General features: G+C 39.6%; 1 protein-coding gene across 1 annotated transcript in view; it reads right to left on the bottom strand.

The window, feature by feature from the left end:
* Nucleotides 1-1,540: 1,540 nt before the first annotated feature.
* Nucleotides 1,541-15,500, bottom strand: part of LOC121875656 (NF-X1-type zinc finger protein NFXL1-like) — a 49,490-nt gene continuing 35,530 nt past the window's right edge. Inside the window, 4 exon segments of the mRNA XM_042380278.1 lie at nt 1,541-10,887; nt 12,249-12,446; nt 13,473-13,664; nt 13,997-14,206. Coding sequence (XP_042236212.1) covers nt 10,660-10,887; nt 12,249-12,446; nt 13,473-13,664; nt 13,997-14,206 — 828 coding nt within the window. The 3' untranslated portion in view covers nt 1,541-10,659.

Here is a 15,500-nt window from a genome sequence, read left to right as displayed (position 1 = left end):
AACCTAACAAGGATATTAATGGGGGAATTGGTGTACTTAACAAGCGAGTCATAGGGGGAGCAGGGATTGTTCGGGCGCCCTGATCCTCACTGTCCCTCCATTATTGTTTTGGACTGGACTGGACTTCTGAATATGCCAATATAGTTTCTGCAGTAAAAAAAATTGAGATTCTTGTGATAAATCTTGCCAATTGCTTTTGAAATACTATACAGTCAGTTCTGCTAAAACGCGATAGTTGTGTTCTTGTAAAACATCGTGTTATAGAAATTCGCGTAATAGAAATAACAGGACTTATGGAGAAAATAGGGTTAGGTGCAGATTACTACTTGAAATCGAAAAAAAATTTAGTAGGTAGCCTAACACAAAGGATAGCACAGTCTAAATAAATGTTACATTCATATCTAATTAATGAAATCATAATGTAAATGTAACACTTTACCTTGAAAAATATGATATAACTTGATGGGGGAGAAGGGTGATTTTGAAGTTGATAACATCGAGCTTCTCTTCGAGGGTTATAGCCTTTCTTTTACGATCATCACCGGGAATGCGATCACCAGAACGCTTCTTGGAGATATTCTTCTTTACCATATTCACCTGTTAATACCACAAAATTGGAGAAATAGTGAGCAAAAATCGCGTTACACCAAACAAGCGTTCGCGTTATACAAATATCGCTCCTCTATTCATAAATCGCGTTAGAGCAAATTCGCGTTGTCAAAACACGCGTTATAGCAGAACTCACTGTAATTAAATTTTGTTGTACACAGTAAAAATAATGTATCTATCCACAGTTTGTATGAAACACTAAGACACCATAGACAAAAGATTTTGACAACCATACCGAGCCAACACGGGTTGTACTGATCATTTAGAAATTCATGGGACTCATTTAGACAGTTATTCCTTTTACAATGTTTGTTAATCCTCATTTCTCAAGTTCTAGATACAATGTTTTCACCCTCAGATGATAGAAATAGTTCCTCTCCTCACTGCTGAACGACACCACTTGTAATACTTAATTCAGCACACAGACACATTTCACTCCTAAAGGGCGAAGCATAATAGTTTACAATCTTAAAACAAACATTTCTCAACCACTAACGAGCATTTATCCTCCAAACCCCACTAAAGATAGTTATGAACATGCCAATACAGTACAGTAATTTGTCTCCCTTATTGCTTATTTCCTGCAATTTTTTAATACGTATAGTACTGAAGTAGTTTCCTCCCTCTGGTATTAGAAGTGAACTATTAATGCAGTAAACAGTTCAACATGGTACTTTTCATGAAAGAGGTTTTGACCCTAAATACTGCACTGTACATGCTGTCATTATATATATTTATTTTATTTCAACAGTTTATTCCATATTAGTTTACTCCATAATAAAGGAAATGGGATCCTAGTTGTCATTATCACTGAAACAATACTTTGATACATCATCCTGAATGGTGATGTACTGTACTACTGACCCTCTACCCCACCTACTCCTGATAAGTGATGTACTACTGCCTGAATAAGGATTCTCAAACACTCACATCAGATCAAGTATTTTATGTGAAGCTCTATTAAGTGTTTTACAATCAAAGTCTTTTCAATCTATTCTTTCATTATATTTCCCAGTTGTGCAAATTGCGTATTATTTCAAAATACATGACTGTAGTAGAAAAACTAAAAAATTACTAATAATACAAACTTACAGAAATTGTGTCAACAAGTGTGAAGCCACTACATAAAAATTATGCAACTGTTTTACACTATTTTTAACATTCTCAGAAAATATCTTCTCTAGCAGTGAGTTAACTAAGTGATGGTTGTTGAAGGTGAACATTTGAACAACGAACACAGCAAGGAGGAATTTATCCTTGTGGATTTCGTGAACAATTCTGACTCTAAAACTAGGAGTGATTCCTTCTGTAGTTTGTCAAACATAAAAGGAAACAAGTAAAAAATTCTTAATTAATAAAGGGAACTCCCTGAAGGCAACACAGCGCTGTCATACTCTTTATTTCGTAGGGAATTTTAATGATCTGTCATATAATGAGTCAGTAACAACAATCATCATTTACGTGCTGTACTTCCCGCACCAACATTAAATTCATGTAGTATTCTGTAGAGAAGCAAACACAGCTACAGATACATTACATGATCCTGTCAGTTACAAGTAACATGAAAATAATATTATTGACTGACTTTAAACAGAAACCACATACCAACACGGGTATACTCTATATTGTACTGTTAGAATAACTACCTATATCAGCTGTGAACAAATGTCAAGTACAGCATGAGCAGAGTGTGTGGTCAATCCTTCAAATAAAGACTGTGGACATGAAAGAAAGACTCTATTGCTTACCGACATATTTAGACATACTGTACTAACAAAATGTTTGTCTATTGGTCATAGAGACATATCACCTTATGGAGATGGCAACCAACACACATTTTGTATTATCAAACATGTTTTTTCGTCTGTCAATATGATTCTGTATATTTAAATATATCAATATGCAATAAAATCTTTCTAACCAGTTGATCCGAGACATAAAATGACCCAGTGCGCCATCTATGGGCCCAACAAAGTGTCATGTTTCGGGTTCACAGGTTCACGAAAGGGACGGAGGACTGACGCCTTTTTTCCGCGACCGTACGCGATCTTTATTTACGGTGACGCCTACACCGTACCGTAAACAGGCCTTCACACTCGGTAAGGCAGCGTTGGTTGGTAAATCAGTGAGGTATAGCATCAGGTTCAGAGTTGTAATGACTCGTGTAATTACAAGGAACATCACACTAGAATTGTACCACAATCTTGATCAGAGTTGAACCAAAAGAAAACTGCAACCAAGATGAAGGACCAAGAGAGAAATGTACAGTACGTGATACACCATCATAGTTGGCATCAGGTGCATTATGGAGGAGTTTAGTGATGATCCTTGAACTTTCAATAGTTTCAGTGGAGGTATTAGCAGTAGGTTGTGGACAGGCCCGTCCTTTAGGGGGAACAGGGTCGACCGCCCACCAGCACTAAACCCAGTGACCTTGGACACTACCTGTTGACTGGTTAATCTGACCTGACAGCTTATGCCACCATCGCAACCATGACCTTACCATCCACAGCGACAGTCCCATGGGGGTTGGTGGGGGTGGGTTCCTCTGACCGCATAATCTGCACTCCACTCCACACAGCCAGTCCACCAGGGTCAGTAACCAGTGAGATCAGGTTGTGTCCTGTCCTGTGAGCTGTGACTCCTGCCTTTTGAGTTTTGTGGATATACTTTTTTGTGTGTAAGAAACATGGCAAGCAGAGACAGAGACATATATATTTTTTCTGGGGCCCCGCAGTGGCTGAGTTTCCCAGGGCCCCACACCTTCCTAGGGATGGCCCTGGTTGTGGGAGTATCAGTTGAGTGGTCTGGACCTAAGACAAACAAAGGAGGTCCTGAACTTTTACATATTATTTTAAGGAGGAAGAAGAGGTGGCTAAGAGAAGCAGCGACTGGTATCCTATAATCCAAGAGGACGAAGAGCCTGTTCTTAATAATATGATGTTCCTTGTAATTACATCACAGGGTTACAACTCTGAACCTTATACTGTACCACTCTCTCTTACCAACCAACACTGTCTTACTGGGTATGAGGACCTGCTTACAGTACAAAAGTATACCTAAGATTTGAAGAAACTCTGTCTGTGCAATTTTTATGTAATGTACCACTTACTGGTAATTTTAAACCAAGCATTGGAATTAGGCTGATTCAGTTTTATATGAAAGAAATTGTGGTGCTATACTGTATGTGGTAAGAAAATACTCATTTCTCCACAGTATTTACTGGGCAGGAACTGGATACAGTGCTCAAAGGTCAACACTATCACCACCTACAACAGGCACACCTCCTACAATGGTAGTCATTATAATACTCGATGGTCTAGATGAAATTTTTAATATACTGTATAAAAAATATATTAAAGAGTTCAAAAGATTCTCTCAAAACTGTGCAAAATTCTCCTCTTTTCTCTGGCTCAGACGCTCAGCCAATAGTACGTACACAGACCACTCGGCCAATAGTGACGTACACAGACTACCACTCGGCCAATAGTGAAGTACACAGACTACCACTCGGCCAATAGTGACGTACACAGCCTACCACTCGGCCAACCAGTGACCACCTCCACCAGTTTTGAAAGCTTCTCACAGATGTGTGTTTACTCTGGTACTAACTCTTTTTAACTTAATTTTGAACCCATAATGTCAGGAAAAAGTTGTGCAAGTAATATGGTCAGGCAGTCAAGGAAATGCCTCAAGATGGATGTAAAATATTAATAAGGGTGTTATAATGTGTGGAGACAGGTGAGGGGTGCGATCACTGGCATGTGAGCAAGGTGGCCCATCCCGATTTCCTTGTTCATGAAGTCTGCCACTTGTAAGGAGAAAGAGCCAGTCTGGCCCATCCTCCAGGCTTAACTCATTTACCACCACTAGCAGGCAGGAGCAAGATTGTGTTACAAAATAACACAAGACAGTGGCCAATCATATGTAAGTTTGACCTACTGCATTGGTGAGTATGTGACTTACTGTACTTTATTTCACTATGTTCATCATCATTAAAAAATATTTGTTTAATTTAAGAAATGTTTTAATACATATATGACACGTACAGTCACACTATTACTTGAGGCGACTGTCCGCTCTTAATTTTCGGCGAATATTTGAAAAATTACGAAATACTGTATTTAGAAAAAAATCCCCAGCTCTGTGTTGGCTTTAAAATTATTGTGGCTGAGTTTTAGCATTAAATTATCAGAAATAATCAAATTATGGCTCTTTTTCTTACCCCCTCCCCCCTCATGACATGTTGCAAGGCTCAAAATGTCGCACGCATATATCAGTAATAGTAGTAGATATATATTTATTTATTACTAAAAAACAAATCAAGAATTTGATCTCGTGCGGCGATCACTGGCATCCCAAGTAAATTATCGTACATCAGCAGGGGTATACACATGTACTGTATATAGCAATGGAATCAACTGGCCGGCAGCAGACACGCTGAGCTCTCTCCTGCCTCGCGCTCTCTGCGCTATTTCCATCCTTAGCTAAGCGATTTTTCTACCATACAGCATCATGGTGAACTCCCCTGCCTCCACCACAACCTGTCATGCCCTTCCTGCCTCCCTCACCACAACCCTCCATGTCTGCAACTGCCTTAGCAACACCACAACCATCAACAGCAGCATTGCCAGTAAAAACCACAACAAGCCACAAGAGACGTCAGGATTTACTCAAAGGGATGATTCCACAGTCTAATATATCTTATGAGAGAAAATACAGTGTTGGGCTCACAGTTACAGGCGATGGTGGCAACGCTGAAATGCCCAAAGAGAAACTGTAGGGGTAATGTTACTGCTACCCTAACTTTTGACATATGGAATACTACTGTGTATGTCACCTGTAACACTTGTAACACCAAGTTTTGCCACGCTCCTCCCGTCACCAAAAGCACTTCCCCATGGCAGAATTACACTGAATCGAACCTACTGCAGGTATACTTCAGTCTAGTGACCGGAGTGGGACGTGCTGGGCTTCAGGAGAGCACTGGCGTATCTGCAGGAGAGAGTTTCTTGGCTGCCAGATACTCACGACACTGCACTTACCTGTTCTAAGGAATGGGGAAACACTACACTTCTGTAATGCAGAGTGCAAGAGAAGCCATCTTCAACTATTACACCCAACAAGATCTTGCACAACCAGATGCAGATGGCATCCTGAACATCAAAGTGTCTTATGATGGCACCTGGATGACCAGGGGGGATTAGTAACACATTGGTGTGTTTTATTATTGAAGTCAACATGGAAATCGTGTTTGACATGGAAGTGATGTGCAACTACTGCCCAACTTTCACACAAGAACAAGAAAAACAAAAGAAGCCCAGAAAACTCACCTGTCACAAGAACTTCAACAGGAAATCAGGTGCAATGGAGACTGAGGGAGCAGTTCATCTTTGGTCTCACTCCACTGAACACCGCCTGCGTTATGTAACCTTCGTTGGTGATGGTGACTCAAGTTCTTACAAGTCTGTGTGTGAGCTGAATGGAGGGCGTGGCTCTTACAATGTCCCTGTCACCAAAGAAGAGTGTATAAAACATGTCAGCAAGAGGATGGGCACCAAACTTTGAAAGATCAAGAAGGAGACAAGTGAGATGATTACCGTAAGTTGCGGTGTATAAGTCGACCTCAAGATTTTTAGTTCAAAATTCAGGTTTAGTTCTATACTGGCCGTATAAGTCAACCCCCTCAAGGCCCAAACATAGGCCAAAGTATGTAATAAGACCACGCCACTTTCATCAAGACACTTACTGTAATACCTTTCAATATTTTATATATATATTATATAGTTCATACAAAAAGGGAAGTGGGCAACAGGATCTACGTAGGACAGCAAGCAACCGCTAAAAATCTTCAGTAAGTTATCTTCATAAGACCTCTGGTAAACACCAAGCCAAAATCAGCACCTCCAATAAAATATTAATTCTTTACACATCATATCAGTATAGCACCTCGATAGTACCGCTATATACGGTAGAACATTATGGTACACCTGGCTTACGATCAGCCATTTGCATCAGGTGGTGTATACAAACTGCCAATGGCACCACCACCCCATGCGGCCAGCTGCAAAAGAATGGGTCCGTTACACTGTCGGCACACAGCTTAGACTGTCATCCACTTATTGAACTCCCCATGCACCGAATAAGCCTACATGGCAATTTACTAAACCATATAGGTACAGTAATAATGTCATTGTGTGTATATTCATTAAACTGTCATTATTTCTGTAGTATATGTGAACTCAATCTATAGCGCTATCATAAAATTGGACAGATGGCACCATATTGTAGTAGCAGGTAGCTGTCTGGCTGGCCGCCTGGGCTTAGTGACGTTCTGATCCATTGTTTACTGTGCATCAGCTGTTGGAAATGGCGTGTGGTGTTGTGTTGGTTTAATTATACTGGAATTTGCTATTTTATTATAATCTTTATGTTAAATAAGTTTACCAAACATGAATTTCAGTAGGAAATATTAGCGGCAGGCCACGGGAGTTACGCTAAGTGATGCAGTGTTAGGCAGGCTGTTCCACTTGTTTACCACTCTGTGGTACAGCTTCACATTTTATACTTGGCGTATAAGTCGACCTCTGGTATTGGAGAGATTTTTCCAAGCTTAAAATGTCGACTTATAAGTCGCAACTTACAGTACAACCAAGACTGGCAAGACTATGAAGCACAGTGCTCTTGGTGATGCCCACTTGCTCACAGATGAAGTTATTAATCACCTTTCTTCATACTATGACAAGGCCATTCGTGATAATGTGAACACCAACGTCAAGAAGATGCGGGAAGCAATTTGGGCCACATACTTCCATTTGACTTCCACTGAAGACTCCTGCTCACCACTGATGCCCTAGAGGTCCAGATTTGTGGTGTTGGTATAACAGAGAAACAGCACTGAAGAAGAAACCTGCACATCATGATACAAAGAAACTGTACTTGGCTAAAATTCCTTATGAAATGCTGGAAATCATAAAGAGTGTGTACAGGGAATTGACAGCTCCAGACCACCTCAATAAATGCCTGAAGAGAAGAACGCAAAATGCGAACGAGGCTCTTCACTCCAAGTTATGGGCTGAATGCCCCTTGACGAAGTTTGCTGGACGTTTTTGAGTGACCTTTCTGGCCAGAGTCACTAGTGTAAACCACAGCTTCAGGTACAAGGCTATCGTGTTGACGAAAATATTCGGGACTCATCCAGACATCCTGAAAGCACTTCAGCCCCAGGAGGCAGAGTCAGCAACACCACAAAGAAGCTCAAGCAGTCATTCAGTGAAGGTTATTGGCCTGGTGGCTTCAAATTTCATCAAACCTGGCTACAGTGAGGGAGGTGGCACCTCCTGACACCCTCGCTGTCTAGCGACTTATACCTTTTAGAAGGGGGGACCAGATGCCAGATCTATGGTATAGACTCTGGAATGTAATATGAATGATCTAGAATGATGTCTGATAATTATCTGCAAATCCAGTAGAAATTGGACAGGTTTTAAGGAGTGTAAGAAATGAGGGCAACAAAAAACTTTGAAGACCTTATGTCGAGAACTAAGAAACTGAACTGTTTCTAGAGATAACTCCAAAACTACAGGCACAATTTTAATGAACTATATGTTATTTTAAAGAGAAGAAAATGCCTTTTTTCTTTTTTTTAATAATTACAAATATATTCCAGACAAGGAAGAACATTTGGTTATTTCTCTCCAGTAAATTATAAGGAAAATCAAAATTCCACCTTAATGGATGTCTCAAGAATAATGTCCGGAGTATCTGGTAATTTTTTCAGCTTAATCGGCCGAAGGATGTGGCCGTTATCTCGATTAGTTTTTGTTTTCTTCAAATTTCACCTTTTATTTGATAAAGAAAAAAACTTACACTGTTGAAGGACATGAAACTTGGATATAATTATCTAAGTATATGGATACATAACATACTGCATATATTAAAATCAAGAATATCAATAAAGAAATAAGAACCTTCCCACACAAACATTTCCCACCACAGTCTAGTACTAAAGCTCTCTAAAACAGGAGGCAGAACAATTCCTCACAACTGTACAAATACAGTATGAAGATTAATGAACATCTTCAAGAGAACATTGTAAGTAAGGCCAGATGGTGTCGTGCAGGTCGGGTCGTGTTGCGTCTCTGTAACAGACCGTGTTGGCACTCTGGCCTTCGTTGTTGAGCGGCAGAAATTGGACAGTGATTATATAAGGTCATCATGATCGTCTTAGTCATGTGAAAGTGTAAATCAATGTAGGATTTTTAACGTCATTCACGATTGTATACAGGTACTCCTCGACTTACGACCACCTGGACATACGACCTCCGCAGTCGTACCAAAATTTTTTCAAATGACGCGCATATTTTCTAGGACTGAAACGTTTCCGTCCCATACGAGAGCGTCGCGTGGGCTGGATCGCCTCGTGGCTACAGCGTCCACGCCATAGCGCGCTCAGTTGGTGTTTGGCCGTCGTCGTTGTCGGTAGTGATCGCGCTGTGTACTGACAATATTTTTGTTTCTAATTCCCTTTAGAATGACTGGCAAGTGTACAAGTGAGAGTTGTGGTGGTGCTCAGAAGAAAAAGAGACAGTCAATTACTTTTGAGATGACAATGAAAATAATAATGAAATATGAAAATGGAAAAACGGTCGCAACCATTTCACGCGACCTAGGCTTCTCTCACTCTATGGCGGTAACCAAGTCGTATTATTGACGCCACAAAGAATTTCTCTCTTTTGAGTGAGTGTGCTTTCTCAAGGACTGAAACTGTGCCTACAACCCACCATTCATAGAGAGATACAGTGTACACAGTGATAGCACAAAGAGATATACTGTATTCGTAGATGAGGACTGGAGAAGAGAATATAAGTAAATAAAAGTTAAAAAACAAACCAGGCCATCTAGAACGGCGTGTTATTGCAGCCCCAAAGAAAGTTTGAGTTGTCTTGTTTGTTTATTTTTTATTTATTTTTTATTCTCCTCGATGAGTTGTTGGTATCTACAGCATGTGCTATCTCTGTGTACACTCGGGAAAAAAAATATCGTTATACTTTTTGTGCAAAACAAAATGACACCACCAACGAAGGCTTTTGATAAAGGCCTGGTAGCCCTGCGTGTGGATTGTTCAATTCAAAATTCATCTGACCCGACCTGTACGGTAGTTTTTACCGAGTGTACACTGTACCTTACTGTGAATAAAGGATCATATGCCCACTCGGTCCTTAAAACGCGAGTAGGCGTATCAGACCCGAGGCTTGAAGATGGTAGTTACGCAGAGTCTGACCAGGACAAAGCTGAGGCATTGAACAGCTTCTTTTCCATAGTATTTTGAATAGATATCATAAAGCAAGAACTGAGCTGGATTGAAAGTTTCCGGTGTACTTTTGTGGCAGCTGATCAGAGGAGAGAAACTCTTAACATAACTCATAGGTGTAGTGAAGGTACACACTCGTACAATAATTGGTCATGAGAAGTATCCCCTCTAAAATGTACTGCTATTCCTTCCATTTGTTTGAAAAAAATATAATATAATTCTATTTTTAATATTTTTCAAATCATATTCAGTAGCGTCATTCTCCAGCACACCACTCAAACTACTCTCACTTGAGGAGTCACCAATGGGTCATGTGTAAAATACCCTACCTGAGCAATAAAGTTTAATGACAGGCGATGTTTGTAAATAAACACTGTACATACCTGCAGCACGTGGGGAAAGGAGTCTATTATCGGAATATTTGTGTTAAGTACGGCATGTGTCCTTAAGTGATCTATGGGGGTTGAATAAGGTTCATCTAAAAACTGAGATTCTGGGAATAATAAAAATTATCTTAAGACCCACAAATGAACTCCACTTTTTCTCCCCGAAGAAATTAAGATCAGTTTACGTGAATTCATTGTAGGCGAGGTTGATCGAAGCATTATCCCATGTACTGTATAAATCAGAGGCACGATCTTTGCTAAAAAATTACCGAATAAATTTGACGTCAAGAAATGAGATACGAAAGACAGGTTATTGAGTTGTTAAGACCAGACCAGACCAGATCAATAATATTACTTATTAATTACCACATAGATTGTCCCTGCAGTTAATAATACACAGCCGGCCATTATAAATTTCCCGTATTTTTGCCAGAAAGTTGGTTCTGCTTCGGTTTCTTGTTGCCGCCTGTTGCGACGTCTGTGCTTCCGTCCCTCCATCTTCCTTTCAAATTCTTCCAGTTCTCTCTTCTGCTTTGCCTTTTCTTCCTCTATTTTCTTTCTTTCTTCTTCTTCTTGTGCCTGAAAAATATATATATTTAGAATACTGTTACAGTTAATAACCCAATATTTTCATGATGACAGCTATAAATGACGGTGACTGAGATGAAAGCTTCCAACCTAACAACAGAGGATGTAAATTGGATTAACCTACCAGTCACAGAGAAGCAGAGTCACCTGCCTACAGTTTGGAGAAGTGAAAACCAACAAACCAATGCAGTGCCACATACAGTATAGTATATAATATGTCTACAATGACTCTGACTCTCTTCCCCCTCAGTCAAAATAAGCTTCCCTGACTCACACACCCAGGCATAACATCACAGAAGAGGACCTTCAATATTCGCATGAGTTACGACCAAGATCGCTGTCAACGGACAAACCATTATTACCGATACTAAGGGCGTATGGAGAAAAGGAAATAGGTTCCCACCGCACAAAAAATAACATTATTTCAAAGATTAATAAACATGTGATGATAAAGTTAATGATGCTCACACTAGAGGTGAATGGCCTCACACTCACTTTATTACACATCTGAACTTTTATTTTTGGATCAAGTGTCACAAACAACACTGTGGGGCACTCCAGCCATTATGTTTGTTCTTTTTTCTCAAACTAGTGCCCACTTGACCACCAGACGCTGTACTGTACACCAACTCCACCTTCTAACCTCAAGACCATCCCCTTCAACAACAGATTCCCTCACTGCATCATCCCTCTGTCCTTTTAGATGCCACAATAATATTACAGATAATAATAACCAATAATATTACCCACAGAAAAAATAACAAAACAAACTAGTAATGAAGAAAGGCTTGCGGGTGTTAACATGACACAAGTGAAGTCTTCACCGTGAAGAGGATGTTGTTGTAATACATGACAGAGAGAGAGAGAGAGCCATTATTATTATACACCACTGACAAATGTGTAACAATTTGACAATTTAACCAGAAGTTTTTAGATTTCTGGTTAACAGTTACAAAAAACAAAAGAAAATTACCAATATATTACAAGAATTTGTCAAGTTGTCATCTATATACCAACATGCTCTGGCTTAATGACACAACACACAAAATGCTCTCACTAACATGACCACACACACAAAATGCTCTCACTAACATGACCACACACACAAAATGCTCTCACTAACATGACCACACACACAAAATGCTCTCACTAACATGACCACACACACAAAATGCTCTCACTAACATGACCACACATACAAAATACTCTCACTTACATGAAACAGTAATTGAAATCCCTCATTATTAATAACATATAAAGTATTTTAACACAAAACCATGGAAGATGTTGTATATATATAAAACTTGACAAGTCCTTCTTTCCCCCAGCAGCTTAACAATATAATACTGTACCTTCTTCTTTTCCTTCATCCTGGTGATACACACATCATCACACTCAAGGCTGACCTTCCCAGCCACCATCAGGTTACAGAAGAAGTCTTTCCTCTGTCTCTTGCAGGGGCAGCGGACCGCTACACGCTTGTGGCAATTCTCTGGTAGACTGCAGGGCCCAGTGTGGCAGTCCTTCGTGCATCGGTGGTTGCAAGATATCTTGAAACAATGTGGAATATAAGGTAATGCTGAACTGATAAGGTGAAGAACAAATCATAAGAATTTTTTTATTATTAAAGAGTTTTAGATCTCAAAATTTGCCTGCATAACAAAAACAGTTAGTCATTTCTGCTACAACGCGTGTTTTGTCAACGCGAATTGGGTATAACACGATTGATGAATAGAAGAACGATATTTGTAAAACGTGAATGTGTGTTGGCTGTAACACGATTTCACTCGAATGTTTTAAGCATACTGTCGCTTGGCGTGGGGTTATGCAGTGTTTACAGTTCACGTTCGACATCAGATGTTCAATTGATTCATGTGCTTTGTTCGTGAAGTCTTATTTGATAGGGACTCAATAAATTTCATCCTTTTTTTGCAAATTTAGCTGTTCCCATAAATACTGCATGAAAAAAATAATAATAATAATGTTTGGCAGTGCGGACTAATAGCCTTTTACACCCGCGCTCTCTGTTTCCATCACACGATCAGTTGAAACACGTGGGTTGTTTTGAAGCGTCCTCAGTGATTTTTGTTTACTATTTCTCCAATTTTGTGGTATTAACTGTGAATATGGTAAAGAAGAATATCTCCAAGAGGCGTTCTGGTGATCACATTCCCGGTGGTGATCGTTAAAGAAAGGCTATAACCCTTGAAGAGAAGCTTTATGTTATCAACCTCAAAATCACCCTTCTCCCCCATCAAGTTATATTCATATTTTTCCAAGGTAAAGTGTTACATTTACTGTATGATTTCATTAGTAGATATGAATGTAATATTTATTTAGACTGCTATCCTTTGTGTTAAGCTAACTACTAAAAAAAAATTTGATTTCGAGTAATCTGCACCTAACCCTATTTTCTCCATAAGTCCTGTTATTTCTATTGAGCAAATTTCTACAAAGCGAGGTTTTACAAGAACACAACTATCGCGTTGCAGCAGAACTGACTGCATATTAGCAGTTACTACACATTTTCACAAACAGATGGCAATTTGTTAAACTGATTTCTATGGCAAACTTACCAATTTGTTACACTGGTTTTTACAACTCCGCATTTTTTCCTTCCCATCTGTGGCACTATTCCAGAGGTGACACTTTACATACAATTGACTAAGACCACAATGACATTTAATTTTCAGGTGTTTCTCACATTCTTTGCACTCTCCCGGATGACAAGGCTTCCCACACTCATGGTTGCAGCCTCCCAGTCGTGGCTAGAGAGAAACAACACCCATTAATAAAACAAACATCCACATATAAAATAAGACTAAAAACTTGCTGCCATTGAGTAACCAGGTGAGAACAGCACACACGATAAAGGATGATGATAGTGATGACCATAAGAGCTCCTACATATTCTCAATGACCCTTAATATGTAATCTTGATATAATCAGTTGTGCATATCCACGTTCTCCTCACTCTTCATCTGAGTGATATATACAAAATTACGAAAGAGTCTTGAGGCTCTTTCATCATTCCTCAGGAAAAAAGGTACGAACTACTGTACTACAATTTGCCAGTTTAATAACATATAATGGATCAAACCTTTGAGCAAATTTTTTCACAAGGTGCACAGTTGGAGCCAGCCCGTTTATCATCGGGCGCGCTCTCCACCATGTGACACTCCAGGTCGCAGGTGTGGTTGGTGCAGTCAAGTGAACGCCCACACTTGCGTCCACAGGAGTACGGTCTGAGGTCACCACAGGGCCAGTTTGGGTTCTCATGCTGGCCAAAACAAGTAGTTGGTACTGGCACCTGAAATAATATGTAATAAGTCACAGTATTTTTGTGGGTAAATAAATATAATTTACAAATATACAGTTGAACTTATGTCAAATATTGACCAAATAATTAAATTAACCAGAGCCATCAAATACTGATATGAGACTTGATTGGGTTCATCAACTGAGGGTGTGCATGAGGTTGAGTTACACCAGTCTCAAGAGAGCATTAGTTACTGTACTGAACACAGATGGTGAGACAGTACCTCCTCAACCTTGTCATCTAAGGCATAATAACAGATAATACAAGTTACATAATACACTACTAACTAAGAGGGAGAGAAAAGACATTTGACATTTCTATAAAGTACAAGTATTTGACCACCTAGGAGTTCCATTAACAAAGTTTGAAGATAATTGAAACAAAATGTTCTCAGCTGTTGTAGGTTGTACATTACAGGAAAAATACTCGTAGAGGTAAACCTCGATAAATGATGGGGTTAGGTTCTTTAAAACCCATCGCTATGTGAAATATTGTAGACAGGGATCATTATAACATGGGGTTCAATGGGATATGTTCCCAGCCAGGCCCCAAACACACGGTTCACCAACAAAACAATTCCTACACTCATAAAGTCAATAGGAAACAATTGAACACTCGTCACATCCTGAATATCAAGTCTGATCATCATCACATGTCCCCATTGAGGCTTAGGGGACTCTTGTAGGAGGAGTGGAGACGTCACCTACACAGATCACAGTTCATATGCTCATGAAAACAGAGGTGAAGCACTTTACAGTTATAGAAAAATCACTTCAGTCACCATAACACAGTTCAGTATAAATGTTAGTGCTGTCTTCTCACTATATAATAAACAAAGAACACCGACGATAAGTACACTGTACATACAGCCAACGATGATGAACAATAAGCGTGGAGCTACGTATTGACGGGCAGATGCGATCAACAAAGAACCAAACACGTGACTGTAGTGTGCGGGTTGACCGTGTGGCGGCATGCAGGTAGATATTACTGTGGCCGACACGTGCAGCCAGAGATGTGTTACCTATGGTGGTGCATGGGGTTAAATATTGTTTCCTTATACTGTAAAATGTCACTGACTTGACATAAAAAAATAGTTTGCACAAGAGATAACAAAAATTCAACCAATGGATATCGTTAAAGATATTTTTTTTTATACTATACAGCGAGATGGTCTTAGTTCATGACCATCGTTAAAGTTGAATATTGCGGAACGGGACACTGTTTATCGAAGTTTACCCGTACAGTACATCTTAGAAGAAAATTTCACAGACTAACTCCAGGA

Source organism: Homarus americanus, unplaced genomic scaffold (genome assembly GCF_018991925.1).
Source record: "Homarus americanus isolate GMGI-L3 unplaced genomic scaffold, GMGI_Hamer_2.0 scaffold22250, whole genome shotgun sequence".
Lineage (NCBI taxonomy): Eukaryota > Metazoa > Arthropoda > Malacostraca > Decapoda > Nephropidae > Homarus > Homarus americanus.
This window is presented reverse-complemented; position numbering and strand designations above follow the sequence as displayed.